The sequence below is a fragment of the Rhinolophus ferrumequinum genome, chromosome 10, assembly GCF_004115265.2.
Source record: "Rhinolophus ferrumequinum isolate MPI-CBG mRhiFer1 chromosome 10, mRhiFer1_v1.p, whole genome shotgun sequence".
In the NCBI taxonomy this organism is placed as follows: Eukaryota; Metazoa; Chordata; class Mammalia; order Chiroptera; family Rhinolophidae; genus Rhinolophus; species Rhinolophus ferrumequinum.
This window is the reverse complement of record NC_046293.1, coordinates 53097819-53114037: the sequence shown is the minus strand read 5'-3', so window position 1 is coordinate 53114037 and position 16219 is coordinate 53097819. Positions and strand designations below refer to the sequence as shown.

The following is a 16219-nucleotide window of genomic DNA, read 5'->3' as shown; positions in this document are numbered from 1 at the left end:
GTTTATAACATCTTATAAAAACTACCATTTAAAAGTGATCTTGTTCATTTGATATTCCCCTCCCCCAATAGCAAAATAAGTATATTAAAAAAAAAAAAAAGAGGGTGTAGAGGAAGGGTAGGAGGAATTGTTAAGATAAAAGCCCCAGGGCTACAGCAGAGGCAAAGGGCAGTCTGGGGAGAGGGTTAAAAGTTGTGGCGGGACTCAGAGCCTTATTTAACCCTCCAATGTCAAGCCGTGGGGCACGATCAGTAGCTAAGTGATGACAAGAGGCTGTTGGGAGGTGGATGGAAAAGACTTTGGGTGCTGGGAAGGGCAGGGCTGGTAGGGCCTGGTACAGCAGCTCACCCAGGAACTGGCATTACTCTGTTTCCCAGGTCCCCAAATTCCACGTCCTGGTCTTTGAGAGCCGGTCCTATCCCCCTTTCCCTTCACTCCAAACACACCTGAGGCATCTTTCCAGTGCTAGACACCCCCAGCAAAGGAAGGGTGGGGCTTTGGGCCCAGAAGCCTTTGCAGTGGTCTTTTCTGTGGTTTCCCTGGGGGGAAAGGGGACTCCTAGGACCTCTGGGTGCTAAATCACTCCTTTCACCTCTTGGCTCCTTTCGGCTTACACATCCATGGCCCCAGCACATCAGCATCTGGACAACAAAACTAATGCCCACTCCTGAGTTTCCCCCATACCCGATCCTTGGCAGGGGTGGGTCTGGTATGGCTCTGCACATCCAGTCAGTTCCCTCTGTCCCACCCACCCAGGCAGGAAGCTGAGGCTTGCTGGGGACCAGGGCACATTCTGACTTAAACACACATTCACACATGTAGGGGTATAGATCACTCATGTGATTCTCTCTCCTGAATATATTCCCAGAGGTGAATGACAGATCAATTCTAGCCTGAGCAGAGCCATCTCACAGGAAGGGGGCTGGCTCACATGCAGAAGGGTACCCTGCTTATGGGGACCCCAGGGCAGATCTGGGACTGAGGTCTACGTCCTACAACCAACGGAAGGCCAGTATAAAGCTAGGAGAGCACGAGAAGCAAACGTGCCCCGTCTCCTCCAGGATCTCAGATGCCATCAGGAAACACCTAAAGGGTGCCACGCCTCTTTCCTTTCCCTGCAATCCTCACACCTCAGAGGTATGGAGGATGCCCCAACTCTTCCCCGTTATCTCCTTGGGAATAGCTAACAGCCAGTCGCTCGCTGCTGCTGTCCCCTCTATTTCCTGGGAGATGAAATCACGTTTCCTAGAGGCGGCCACCTCAGATCCCCACTGACAGCCTGGTCAGCTTCACCAAGTGTCCACGATTACTCTGCACCCCGCCGGGCAGGCGACAGAACACACGCCACAAACCCAGAACCTCCCATAAGGATCTTTCCTTAGCAGGAAGAAAGAGGGTTTATTTCACTTAAGAAAATTCATGTTCACAAGCCTCTAGCTTGGGTTAGAAACACTGTAACCGCTATCCTGTTGAATCAATCTAGAGAAACCCCTCGAAAACAAAGCCCTCCAGTCCCCTAAATGGAGTTCCTCAGCTCCTGCGGGAACCTTAAGCACCCTTCAAGTTTGGGGCAGGGAGAGGCTTTATGCTCATCCTCCTGAGGAGGGGGCCAGAGAAGGGCTTGGCTCAATATGCCATCTCCAAGCATACAAACATGCTCACATCACATCACTCGCACGCACGCACGCACGCACACCCTGATCACTTTTGTGAGGCTGGATAGGGTGGTGGTGTTGGAGCAGAGAATACGTTAAGAATAAAACCTACATTAGGTTTCTTCCTCAGTCCTTTTTCTGCAGCGCCCAGCACCCTCACCCCCAATTTGTTGGGAAGGGATGGCCATCAAGAAGGAAGCCAAGATCTTGTTCTTTGGAACCCAAGGCCAGACCCCTACCTCCTCCCTGAATACAGTGATAGGACTTGGGCAGGGAGAACAGCGCACGCTGCTCAACAGTCACGTCAGGGGACACCAAATTCCTTTGTTTCTTCAACAGTTGTTACTCAACTTAGGACTAGGTTTGGGTAGTTCCTAAGAGGGCACAAGGAGAGAGAACCCACTTTCATATCCATGACTCCCCACTCAACGCGTCTGGCTTAGGAGTCCATGGCAGCGAGGTAGCCACACACTATATCCGAGACCAACGGCCCCAAGAGAGAAGGAAAGGGCTTCACGGCCACTCTCACCCAAGTTTCCTCCACAAGGCACTTGAGCTGACCCCATCAGTACCAGTGTGTTATGGGCCACTGTCACACCCAGGAGCACAACTCTTCCTCTTCCCCGGAGGAAATCAGAGGTACCTGTCCACTCTTCTTGGATCCAGCCCTCGTCTGCTCCTCCTACTGTTCTTCCTTTTGTCCCTACAGTGTATAAGGAGGCCAGAGTAAGCTCAACTGCCACCCCCCATCCTATTCTCCTGCAAACAGGAGGTGAGGGGCAGGGCTGTGGAACACTGAGTATCAATTGCAACTAAAAACTCAATTTGGGGGAAAGGTTGGACTACCCACAGTCCCTCTGACCAAGACTCTATGCCTCCAGATTACCTGTATACACAGTGTACCTGCTGAAATTGCTTTTGGATAAACAAAAATAAGAACAGGACAAACAAACAAATCCCTCTCCCCAATCTTTTCCATTTCAGCTGCCAGCTGGAGTCCAAGGTTGTGGGAGCCACACTTCAGTCTTGGTCCTGTAACTTGAGTCCCCCATCTATGACCTCAGCCAAGGGTCCAGGGACTAGCTTCCCTACCCAGGAATGCTGTAGGAACTTCCCCGAGATACTCATAGTCTCAGATTATTTACAGAGCTGAGGCTCTGGGGCCACTGTCCCCTGATGCACTCTTCTGGTCTCCTGGGTCCACTCCTCCAGGAGGGGACAGGTACACACGGGTTGGTGGTGGGACCATCAGACCAGAGAGGGTGCGCTCTTCGGTAGGTTCTTCTGATCACTCCCACCACCCAGGACCCCTTGCACCTATAGAGAAAACTGCCCGTCGGAAGTCTTGGACTGGCACCCTTGGCACATCCGTTTGTGTCTGAGTAATCGATCTGTCCGAGAAAAACACTGAGAAGAAAGGGAAGGTTAAGTGCCTGAGAGGAGAAACTTAGCTACCTGTTGGCTAGATCTGTCTTCCCCCAACAGGAAGCACACGACCCATTCTATGTCACCTCAGCACGTTCACAGATGGCACGAATGCACAGTGGTAAGAACAAGCAGGTTTGGAGTCTGAATTCTGGCTCTATCACTAAGCAGCAGTGCCATCTTGGGAAAGTTATCTAACAGTCCTGAATCTGTACATTCGTCTGTAGAACAGAGCTAAAAGTACCTACTCACAGTGTGGCTGCTTCATTCATCAAATATTTATTGAGTATCTATCTCAAGGCAGGTACAGTTCTTGGGGCTGCAGAGAGCGGAGAACCAGAGGGACAAAGGCTGCCTTATGGAGCTTTCATTCTAGTGCTGTGAAGATTCAGTGTGAGAGCATTGAGCAAAGCCTGAGCCCTAGCAAAGTGTCCAGGTGGTAGTTGTTACCATCTCTCATCTCGTTCTTGTCTTGGTCCTGAGGCTCTTACATTCTCATCAGATCAGATACTGACCCCCCCAGCATAAAGTTACATCTCTGCCTCCAAAATGCACCAGGTCTGAAGTTCCACTGAATCCTGGCTCTGCCCTTGATTTGCTTTGTCCTTGGGAAGCTTAACATCTCTGAACCTCAGTTTCCCCATATGTGAAATCAGGACAACACAGCCACCTTATGGAGTTAGTGTGAGAATAAAATAATCTATGTCAAGTATGCTCTCGCGGTACCTGACGTAGAGTAAGACCTTAAAAGATGCTATTATCATTACAATCCTCCTAGTGCTCCCTCCCCACGATCAGCTGCATAAGGCCAGAGCGATCCACCTCACCTTGACGTACTAACTCGCTCATGGCCAGGAACATGAGGGGAGCCCTTGTCAGGCAGGAAGTGAGGGCTGGCCCTGGTTCTTGGGGAAGGAAAGATCTGTGTGTGTGGGTGGACGGATGACTTGTGAGCTTACCTGATGACACCTTTCACACTGGTAGGGCTTTTCGCCACTGTGCACACGCTTGTGACGCTCCAGATGATACTTCTGGATGAAGCGCATATCACATACGTCACATTCAAATGGTTTCTCACCTGGCCCAGGTGCAAAGAGAAGTTCATGTCAGGACGTATACATGACAGGGACCCCATTCTAGGTATTTCCCAGAAATTTCAATTTTTAGCAATGTGTAGACACCTAATGGGGAAGGGTACCCAAAGTTGCTGGTCTCCGTGACACTAGATACAGAGCCATGCACTCTACCTCATTCACTGACCTTCTTACCCTATTTCTAATACTTACCCTTTAAAATAACCCCAACAAAAACTACACACACACACACACACACACACACACACACACCTACTCTCCCGCTTTGAATACGAGCAAGAGACTTACCAGTATGAATTAGGATGTGCCTCTTGAGGTGGTAACTGCTCCTAAAGGCTCCAAAGCAGTGCTCACAAACAAAATTTTTGGGAATCTTTACTTGAAAAGAACCATTTTGTTCCACTACCACCACCTGGGGGCAACAATCAGGCATGTCACGAGGCTATCTCTCTGCCCCCTTCTTGCCCCTATTCTACTCAAGGTCTATTTCCAGCTGCTGGACAAAGTAGCCCCTCAGATACTGTCATCTCCCATATCCCTTAAGAGTTCAGAGACCCTCTGAGGAAGGAGCTGGGATGGGTAAGCTACCTGCCTTGTTCCACTCAACACTTTGAATGGGATCTGAGGGGGAGTCTGCCTGTCCCTTTGCCACAGGGACATGGTCCTCTAACTCTCAGCAAGGATGTTCCACAGAGGGCACAGATCAACTATTAAAGTGGTCTCTGGAGGAAATCAGGGTGACATGCTCACTGGCTGTGAGGGACCAAAACATCCAGGGAAAGCTCCAGGTTGAGCCATAGTGAAGAAAGTGGATTAACCCGTTACTAAACTGTATCAGTTTGGGATAACCCCATTACCTGCCTTTTTAACAGTCTTTTTTGAATGAGAGGCCTCAGCCAAGCTGTCATCATCTTTGCGGCTCCGGGACTTATCGCTGTCTTTTCGGTGGCCCTTTGAATACAAATCAAATCTAAACTCACAGTCCATCTCAGAACACAAGACAGGACACCAAATGCTGCTTTCGGGCAACTAATGAGAGTAACCCATCTGCCTAAAGGTTTAGAAAACATGTTCATCCATCTCTTCTCCAAATACTCTGTCTTCAGGGGCTGTAGGTACAGTAAAGACCTTCCTTAGCTCTCTAAAATACCCATATTCACTCATTCCCCAGCTGGATCCCTTTTCCCCACTTCCCTAAACAAGCACTGAAGCATTGCAGCTTGGCATCCCCTGGCAGAGAGCTTGGGCTACCCAACCCCCAGGTGCCGCAATGGACTCAAGCGCTGTACCTGACTCGAGCACCTCAGCACATCAGGGCTACCTGCCCGCTCTCCATTCTCGGCCTGCTTGCTGGCAATCTGGCTCAGCATCATCTTCTTGCTGGCTGCAGTGGGAACCAAACTCACACCTGCTAGGCCTTCACAAGCCAGGAGACTTGCCTAAGTTGAAAGGAGATGAGGTGTCAGGTCACCTGGCAGGGCAGGGCAAAAACAGGCTGCCATCCTCTACCGAACTACCTTTTACACCCAGCTACAAACTGCTTCTCTCTAGGGAGCGTCCCTCCTCACTTTGAAACCCTGCTCCCGAACTAATCTTACTAGAAACTAGTTATTTTGTTATCCATCATTTAGATACGGATCAAGTGAACAATCAAGTCTTACTGACACTTTTATCATTAGCACTGTGCTAGGTACACCGTGTGTATCTATATTACACTGAAGTATTCCTAGGCCTCGTAAGTAGGCATGAGGGTCCGTCCTGCTGACCCACTGAAATGGGAGTTTTCTAAGGGAACTTCCGTCTTCATTTCTCAACGACACTCAGCTTCACAGAGCCCATTTGTGATGGGCAGACCTCACTGATGCCAAATATATATTCTATCAGGTCCCACAAATATGTTTATCAGTAAAATTAGGTCATTTCTCTCTTCAGATTTTAAATTCCCTAAGTGTTACTAATTATAACATACAAAAACTAAACCACGGGGAAGGATTTTGGAGTTGAATATACAATTTCTCTTGACCCACCAGGCCATTTATGTGTGTGCATTTCCATATTTTTTCACATTCCCTGCTCTACACATAGTTTACAAATAGTTAACCAAGGAGTATTTAGGAACATTTCTTCTTTTCGCTGTTATATTCTTCAAACTGACTTTGTTTAGCCAGCACTAGAGAATATACTTTTCTTATTGAAAATCTTTTAGAAAATAGGTGGTCAGCAAACTTCCACAGGTGATGTATAAATTCCTTTTAGGTGATCAGTGTATCTTGGAACCCCTTCTCTCACCTTCAAGGACTTTGGACTGAAAGGTCCGGAGGTAAAAAAAACTTAGCTCTGCTGTTTGCATTATATAATCTTGGGCAAATGACTCCACCTCTTTATAGCTAAGTTTCCTTAAATGCAAAATGTTTATCATAGTATCTATCTTCACAGGGTTGCTAAGAATTAAACTAGGATGTAAAATGCTTAGTAGTACCCAATACAAAGTTAGTGACTGGTGCAAAGCAGTGTTTTCAGAACAAGCGTGAACATGATGCTGTGAAATGGGATGCAAACAGACAAAAGAAGAAACTAAAGGACTCCTACTTTGCATGGAAAGGGGGAAGCTATGCATGCAGCTGGAAGAAAGCCAATTACACTCTAATCAGGTTGTCATCCTGGTGAGACTGGTAGGTGAGGGTCCCAGGAAGTAAGGTGGGAGAAGTTCTGGGGATGCGTGCACACAGCTTTCCAAGCCAGAGGATGACAATACCCTATCAGGTCATCTTGTCTCTCCAATCCATCGTGTACACCCACAATGACAATAACCTTCTAAGCACACTGAGCTAACGTCACTTTGCTGCTTACCATTCTTCAGAGAGGTCCCATTCTCTATAAAATAAAGTCTAATTCCTTAGCAAGACATAAACGGCCCTTAGTTATGCCACTGAATTCTCCAGGAAACAACTCCCTCACCCTAACTTTTCCATCCATCACTACCTACCCTATCCTCCTAAGCATCCACTTAAATCCTTTCCTCCTTAACTAACAAACGACATGCTCCCAACCTCATCCCACCCTTACTCTGCCCATGCAGCTCTCCCTGTCTGAATGTCCTGTTCTGTTCATCTAGCAAAATCCTAGCCATCCTTCAAGCTTCTTTTTACAACCAGGTAGAAATATCATTCTCTCCTGGGCAATGTACATACCTCAATTATTCCTTCAACAGACTCACTGAGTGTCTACTACTAGTCAGCCACTATGCAAGGGCCTCTCCATCTCCCCGTCTCTCCAGCTCCCCCTATCCTAACACAACTAGTCTAGAAACTTGCTGGGGACCGGGACAATCTTATTCACTTTGTATCCCTAGCACAATGTCTTACATGTAACAGGAACTCAATAAATTCCTGTTGGAAAAAAACCAATGAAGCACCTACAAGACTGTTCCCTCCCTCACGTCCCTCAGCACTTAGTGTACCAAGTGTAAACTGAGTACCCGGGTGCTCTGCAAATGTCTCATCAGTGCCTGATGCAGCATAGCCTACCTCCTTCATCTGACTGGAAGCTCCCTGAAGGCAGGGGCTGTGGCCTGTCTCCTTTCCTTCCTCTAGACCTCCCCCTGTTGCTTAATACAGAGCTTGGCTTACTGGGCTGGTCAATATGTTGACTAAGACAGCACTGAAGAGTGAAACTGCAAACACGCTTCCCAGCGATCTTGAAGGAGGACTCCAGAGCTTATTACCTGAGCCATGCTGATTTCTCACTCAATGCAACCCCAAAGTTCAGAAGTTTCTTGATCCACCTTTCCTTAAGACACTGCTGTTTGAAGAACTGTCACCAAATCACTGTAACAACTCCTTCATGTCCCTTCAGTCCTGCTGCCATATTGAACTCCCTTTGTCTTCGAATATAACTTAGTGTGCTCCAAAGGGAAGATTGATGTTCCAAGAATCCCTGGACTCTGGCTCCTGCCTATTGTCTGAAGAAAAAGGGTCTGCCAGTCTTGGTTTTCCAACTGATTCTCTTGATGAAGTTCACGATCTGTTTCAGAAACCTGAAACCAGAAAGGGAGATGGACTGTTGGGTGCCACATCCTCAGGCCATGCAACCTGTAGTGAGCTGAACTTTTTTTTTTTTGCCAGGAGCTCTCTGTGAAGCTCATAAAGAGGACATTAGTCAAGCAGAGTGATCTTTCTAGGTCAACAGAAGAAACTGTTCTCTTGGGCAGTCAACAAGAGCAAAAGTAACTGGTGGTCTCTTAGGGAGGAACTGCAACAGGCCAACTGCTTGATATTTGCCATCTTAGGAATGCAAGAAGGGAGCGGAGGCCTTTCGGGGCTTTTGTGCCCCAGTGGGCCGCCCGGGAAGCTCGCACTTTTTTAAGGTGGTCAGGACTGGGAAGGAGAAAAGCTCAGGGACTATCGCTGGGCGCTGGGGTAGCAGGCAGAAACCGGACTGGCAGTGCGCATCGGCTCGGGCCACATATGCGGGTTCTTCGAGTCTGCCCGAAGGTACGAAAACTAGCTGCGGAGGTGGAAGGCAGGCAAGCGAAGCCCGGCGCAGCGCGTTCCCTCCCTCCCTCCCTCCAGCCAACCAGCCACTGAGCCCACTCCACAAACCCTGCGGAGAGCCGGAGAGCGCCGAGAAGCGCGCAAGGTGCGTGCTCGCGTCCGCGTCCCTCCAAGCAAGCCCCCCTCTCCCCGGCCGGTGACGCGGCGGGCGCGCGGGCGCGGGGCAGTGCGCGCGCGCTGCCCCTTCCCTTCCCCGGCGAGCCCCCTCCTTTCGCCACGCGCCCCTCCTCCCTTCCCCTCCCCCTTCCCGCGCGGCGTCCCACGGCCTGCGAGCTGCTGAAGCGCTGCCTTCAGCCCGGACGACGCTGCGCTCCCTGGGGCGTGCTCCTACCTGCCAGGCACGGCCTCCCGCTGTGTCCCCCGCCGCGCGACGCCTCCTCCAGGCCCCAGCACACCGTGCCAACCCCTTGGCTGCCGCTGCCCCCGCCGGGACCGAGGCAAGTTTACAAACACCAACCCGGGGTCCGCTTCCCCGGAAGCACTTCTCCCTCCCCCTCGTCCTCTCCGCCAGGCAGCTATATCCACTTCCGGGCTCGGGACGGGCGGGGGCAGCCAGAAAGTGGGTGAGGCCGAAGACACCAGAAGCGGGGTACAGCTAGTTGAGTGGGCAGTGCCGTCGCGCGGAAGGACGGGGGAAAAAGGAGGAGCGGCCGTATGGAGCATGCGCCGTGGTGCAAGCGAGCCCCGGCAGCCATCTTGACTGAGGGCAGGAACGAAGGGCCCGAAATGATTGTGAGCTGAGTGCTGTTTGAGAGGTTTTCCTATGTGAGTTAGTTAATAAGACTCTTGGAAAAAGGGCCATCACTCTCCTAACTCGTGCACGTTCTGTTCTCCCTGTCGCTTCTGAGCCTGGAGCCCCAAATAGAGCCGGAACAATTCGTACTCGACCGAGGTTGTCTTTACCGGAGCTTTCCATCAGGCCCAGATCGTCAGATTTTGGGGTCCCCAGTTAGCTAGCTGGGAGAGGAGTTAACTTTCTTTGCACACTCTTGCTGTGTACACTCAGCCCCAATCTGGAAATGGGTGCCCTAGCGGTGTTCCACGCACGCCGAGGCTGGTCTGGTTATACCGTTTCCCCGTTTATTCTAGGCTCGCCAGCGTCTAACAGTAGCCTCGCTTGAAAAATACCGTAGGACTCCCCTCAGTAGACTAGTCTCCTTGGAGACTTGGCTTCTGCAGGATGGCCCCTGGGCCTGGCCGAATTAGGAAAATGGAAACTTGAGCCTTTTTTCAAATACTACTCGCAACTTTAGCTGCCAATTAGGGAGTGGTCCTACTAAAGAGGTACTATGTGAAGTGCATTTTGTGGAAGGAAATGTCCATTCCATTTAGGTCCCAGCTTCTGCTGTAGGTGCTATCAGGTTGTGAATTAAGGATACCAAAAGAAAAAAAATCTTTATGAAAGAAGACAAGAATTCCTAGCCACTTTTTTTCACACAGGTTTCATTTTCCTGAGCTTTCCAAGTTGGAGCCACTGACAGCAAGTGCTTCTGCTCTTAGGCTCATCATAAAATTGGGATAAAATGGAAAGAGAGAATCATCAGAAATGTCTTTAATTTTAAAAAAGTAACTCATTTTAACAAATCCACACAACGCAAAAGAATAAAAGGCAAAAATGTTTAGTTTTCCCCTCTACTATCCCATGTGCCTGAAGGTAGTCATTTTTATGAGTTTGGTATATATACCTCCAGGCCTTTTCTATGTTCATACAACAAATTTTGTTTTCGGTCAGAACATATTTATTGAACAACTACAGTGCACCACACAGTGTTTTGGTTTTTTTTTTTTTAATTTTATTGGGGGATATTGGGGGGACAGTGTTTCTCCAGGGCCGGTGAGCTCCAAGTCATTGTCCTTCAGTCTAGTTGTGGAGGGCACAGCTCAGCTCCAAGTCCAGTTGCCATTTTCAATGTTTAGTTGCAGTGGGCACAGCCCACCATCCCATGTGGGAATTGAACCCGCACCCTTGTTGAGAACTTGAACTCCAATCAACTGAGACATGCTGCCGGCCCCACACAGTAGGTTTTAGACATCTAAGTCAGTTCATATCTTAATTGTTTCATAGTATTCCAAGTTATGGTTATACTTTAATCTGTCTAGACCCATCCTGATGAACATTTAGGTGAGTTCCAGTGGGTTTTTTTTTATTTTTATAAACGGTGCCATAACGAGCATCTTACATAGTTATCTATCCTATTTGTAGATCGGATATGTATATTTTAAATTTTAATAGATTCTGTGAAATTGGGTTTCGAAAGTTTGTAGCCATTTATACCCTCACTCAGAACCATGTGTTAATGTCCCCATTTCCTAAACCTTGGCAATAATGGATGCTGTGAATTTTTATCCAGTTGCCAATTTGATAGGTGAAAAATAGTAATTTCATTGTTTTAATTTGCATGTCATTAATAGTGAAATTGAATATCTCTTGTTTTTTGACCATTTTAATTGTTTTTGTAAACTGCCTGTTCATATCGTTTGCCCATTACGGAGAAAAGTAGATCATTTCTTATTGACTGGTGGAAATCTTCTCTATGTTATATTAACTTCTTATTTATCATATGCATTTAAAGTATTTTCTCGTAGATTTTCATTTATCTTTCAACTTTTTTTTTCCAGAGCAAAAGTTATGCTCTATGGGAAAATATTTGAAATATTCCTATCAAAGGTAGGAACAAGACGAGAATATTTACCATCAAAATTAATATTCTACTAGAGCTTCTGGCCACCCAAAAGTCTCATTATTTTCATATGATATATTCATCTACAAAGACAATCGATTGACAAAATAGTAAAACTAGTGGTGAGTTCAGTAGCATGGTCAGATATTAGATTAACAAAGAAAAATTATATAATAAAATATAACAATATAACCAACCATAAAAATGTCATAGAATAAATAATCTCATGCACAATTAAAGTATTACGTTTCTAGAAATTTAACAGGAAACTGCAAGTTATATGGCATTAAGAAAATCAGACTATTTTAGTGAAAGACAAAAAGGGGTTGGTTACATGGAGAGTTTTACCATGTCCATGAATAGGAAGACTTAATACAGTAGAGACATAAGTTTTTGCTGTATTTTAAGTTAAATTCTTATTAAAACAAGACTTTGCATGGAACTTAAGCTGATTTTTAAAGTTTACATGGAAAGGAATAATTACAAGGAGAGGAAAAACCATTTTGGAAAATATTGAGTGGGTAAAATGAGTGGGGAAAAATAAAGCCATGAGTTATCTTTAACCACTTTAATGGTGTCTTTCTTTACACAGAATTTTAAAAGTTTTGCGTAGTCAAATCTGCCTGTGGCTTTTGGGGTTTTGTGACATGCTAACTCAAGATTATAAAAATATTTCCCTGCATTTCCTTCTGGTATTCTTATAGTTGTATATTTTTAATTTATGTCTTTGTCTCACCTGCAGTTTATTTTTGTGTATGGTAAGAGGTAGTGAGACATGCCATACTTAAAAGGGACCATTAATGTAGTGGCAGAGGAGCTAGCCTAGAAGTCAGAAATCAGCGATCCAGGCTTGCTCCCGTGTCACCTTTGTAATCTGGGACAAATGAATTCACTCTCTCTGGCCCAAGAGTCCTCATTTGACAATGAGGATGAATAAATAAATACCTTTTCAGGCTTATTTCTAGCACTACTGTGAGGAACAAATGAAGTCATAGATGAGAAGGCTTTGAGAAGAAGAACAAAACCCTTTGCAAATCTTCTAAGTTATAATTAATACAGATTTTTGGTTTATGCAAATTAAATGTAAGTAGAACAGTATTATTTTTCTGTATCTGAAAATAATTGGTTGATTCACTAAATGGTTATTGAATACCTTTGTGCAACACCTTGGAGGACAGGAGTGGAGAGTGGGGAAGATGAAAACTTACATTTTTTGGAGTGCCTATTTTGTATTTGGTGCTTTACTTAAAGAAGGATAAGACTTAGTCCTCTCCCCCCAGGGATTTACAATATTGAAGGGGAGAAATCACTGTGTACATAACGAGAATTTGGTGCCTCTATTAAAGATGTGTCCATGGGACTTGGAGGCAGGGAAATTCTTGGTGATGTTGAAGGTGGAAGCTACAAAGTGTGAGAAGAGAGGAAGTGAAGACGGAGTGGAGACAACTCTGTTAAGAAGATTGGCTGTGAAGAGGAGATGGCTGGAGTGGGAACATGTTGTGAGAGGTTTAAACAGTTTAAAATGTTGTAAGAAGTATTACGAGAGAGAGTTGAAGAAATGAGAGGGGATAATCAAAAAGATGTCCATGAGAGAGAAGGAGAGACGCCTTTAGACCAGTGGTTTCAACTCAGATATCTATAGGGCCAAGCAAGTAATGCAAATGAGCGAGGTGGGCTGGTGTAGATTGAGGTGAAACAGAGTGCAAAATTCTAAGGGCGTGTGTCCAGTGATCTTGTGCTGGGATTTGACATCTTCACCCGTTGCCATGCGTTTTTTAGTGCCCTCTTGTGGGAGGAACATGCATCCTCACCCCACTGCCCTAGGGCTTGCTTTGGTCAAAGGGGGTATGAGTAGATGTGCCATACACCAGGTCTGAGCAGAAGTTTTAAGAATTGGTGCATGGTTTCCTCTTCCTTTTTCTCTTTTCCTTCTGCCACGAGAACATTGTGTCCTGAGTAGGGGCTGTTCCTTCAGCTTGGGTCTTGGACTAAAGGCACATAGATCAAAGCTATAGCCAACCACAACCGTAAACCATGAAAGAGAAATAAACCTCTGTTTGTAAGCCATTGGGAATTTGAAGCCATTAGTTACCACAGCAAAACTGACTAATACAGGAGTTCAACTAAAATACCATTTTTTACTTCTCAAATTAAAAAGAAGTCTCTTGAGGCTGAGAACACAGGCATTTTCGTACACTGGTGCAACCTCTAGGATGTTGGCAGTCTTTAACAAAATTATAACTGCAGATGGCGACAATGAAAAAGACAGACAGTAACAAGTCTGGCAAGGATGTGGAAAAATTGGAACCCTTATACATTGCTGACGGGAATGTAAGATGGTGTAGGCACTTTGGAAAACAGTTTGGCAATTCCTCAAAAAGTTAAACCGAGTTATATGATCCCAGCAGTTCCATTACCAGGTGTACCTAATAAAATTGAAAACATATGCCCACACAAAAACTTGTGCATTAATGTTCAGAGCAGCATTATTCACAACAGCCAAAAACTGGAAACAAACCAAATGTCCATCATTTGGTGAAATTTAATTGGTATATCCATATGATGGAATATTATTTGGCCAGGAAAGGAAATGAAGTACTGATATATGCTAGCTACAATATAGATGAACCTTGAAAATACTATGCTAAGTAAAAGAAGCCAGTCACAGAAGATCACATATTGTATGTTTACATTTATATGAAATGTACAGAATAGGCAAATCCACTGAGGCAGAATATAGATTAGTGGTTGCCAGGGGTTGGGAAGAAGGGAGAATGGGGAATGACTGCTAATGAGTTTCTTTCTGGAGTGATGAAAATATTCTGGAATTAGATAGTGGTGATGGTTGCACAATTTTGTTACTATATGAAAAATCACTGAAACTGTACAAATTAAAGGGGTATATTTTATGGTATGTAAATTATATTTCAAAAAAGCTGTTACATTAAAAAAAAGAACGAGGAAGTTCTATATGTACTGATAGAAGATTGTCCATATATTGTTAACAAAAAAAGCAAGGTGCACAACAGTGACTATATGCTATCTTTTGAGTGCAACGGGAGAAAATAAATATACATTTGCATTTATTAGTATTTGCATTAAAAACTCTGAAAGGCTACCCAAGAAAATAATAAAAATGGTTACCTGTGGGGGTGGGACGGGAATGGGGCATATGGACTTGGGAATTGGACTTTTCACTATTAATATTTTTTATATATTTTGATTTTTGAATTACCTGAATATATTATTTAATCAAAAATTAAAAAGTTGAAAAGAAAATATAATGAATGTAAAACTATAATAACAATAAAGGGGCAACTCCAACTACAGGTGATCATTGCTGTATATTAATTCAGGCCCAGTGTTGCTAGGTCTTCTGACTTTTTTCACAAGAAGCTAAGTTTCAGTATTGGCAATTATTTTTAAAAGTTTTAAAATGTATTGTGTAATCCAAACAAAACTTGTCTATGGGTAGGAGTTGGGTCACCGTCCTCTAGTTTGTGACCTGTGCTTTAGACTGTGGACTTCATAAGGGCAGGGCTGTGGTCTTCTGCTTCCCATTGTATGAGGTGTGATCAAACAATATGATGAATGTTAAAATAAAAAAAAAATTGATTGCAGTAAAAGACACATTGCCATTAATCCTCCTCCAAATACTTGCCCTCGCTTCAAACACACTTATCCCATCGTTCTTGCCACTTGCTGAAGCAGTTCTGGAAGTCCTCTTTCGAGAGCATCTTTAGTTGTGCTGTCGTGGCTGCCTTGATGTCCTGGATCATTTTGACTTTGGGGAAGAGCCAGAAGTTGCACGGGCCAGATCCGATGAATAAGGTGGATAAGGACACACTGTAATGTTTTTATTTGATAGAAATTGCCATATACCAGAAGTGATGTGTGACACAGAGTGTTATCATGATGATGGATGATTTACAGCACGCTTTAAAACACTCTCTCAACCGTAGCTCACACCCAACTGACTGCACCAAATAGGTTGAAACTTGTCACACACTGTTTCTGGTTTGATGTGCCACTTCCCATATTGAAGATCCCTGCCTTTCCGTTGGATGGCACTGGACAGCAGCATTCACTGTATTGTTTGATCACAATAGAAAGGATGTGTGTTACACATCTCTTCTGGTATGCAGCAGTTTCTGTCAAATAAAAACATTACAGTGTGTCCTCAACCACATTATTCACCAGATCTGGCACTGTGTGACTTCTGGCTTTTCCCCAAAATCAAAATGACCATGAAAGTAACGTTTTGAATTGATTCAGGTCATTGAGGCAGCCACGACAGCACAACTAAAGACACTCTTGAAAGAGGACTTCCAGAACTGCTTCAGAAAGTGGCAAGAACGATGGGATAAGCGTGTTCGAAGTGAGGGTGAGTATTTTCGGGGAGTTTAATGGCAATGTGTCTTTTACTGTAATTTTAAAAATTTAAACATGCACCGTATTTTTTTTTTTTAATCACACCTTGTACCTCTAACAGCCACCAAAGTGCTTGGCACATACTAAATACTGAATAAATATTGAAGGAAGGAAGGGAGAGGAAAGGAGGAGGTGGGATCTAGAATGCAGGTAACAAAATGTTGAGTAAGTTTTGATGGCTTTTATTTATTTTCTCTAAGAAATTTGAAATGAGAGAAACAGGGAGAAGGTTGCTAGGTCAATAATTTGAGAGGTGTGGGAAATTTTTGAAATAGTTGCTACAGAGAATTGGAGAGCTGACAATAGCAAAATAGTAATGTTGCCAGGCAGTACTGAGTGTCCAGCGGAGCTCAGTCACTGCTGCTTTTTTACTCTGAAGA

General features: G+C 45.1%; 2 protein-coding genes across 3 annotated transcripts in view; one reads left to right on the top strand and one right to left on the bottom strand.

Annotated features, from left to right (window-relative positions):
• Positions 1-1371: 1371 nt before the first annotated feature.
• On the bottom strand, positions 1372-9197 carry ZNF740 (zinc finger protein 740). The gene is made up of 7 exons (XM_033116789.1): positions 9059-9197; positions 7899-8210; positions 5464-5613; positions 5036-5125; positions 4463-4586; positions 4040-4158; positions 1372-3062 (listed from the first exon to the last, which is right to left on the bottom strand). The coding sequence occupies exons 2-7, from the start codon at positions 7905-7907 to the stop codon at positions 2973-2975; spliced, it is 582 nt and encodes a 193-aa protein (XP_032972680.1). The 5' UTR covers positions 7908-8210; positions 9059-9197; the 3' UTR covers positions 1372-2972.
• Positions 9038-16219, top strand: part of CSAD (cysteine sulfinic acid decarboxylase) — a 23834-nt gene continuing 16652 nt past the window's right edge. Inside the window, exon 1 of one of the 2 annotated variants that reach the window (XM_033116786.1) lies at positions 9038-9164. The gene's annotated coding sequence lies outside the window, so the exon portion shown is untranslated. Of the gene's footprint in view, positions 9165-9378; positions 9493-16219 lie in introns of those variants that run through there. The other variant, XM_033116785.1, reaches the window with a different exon arrangement.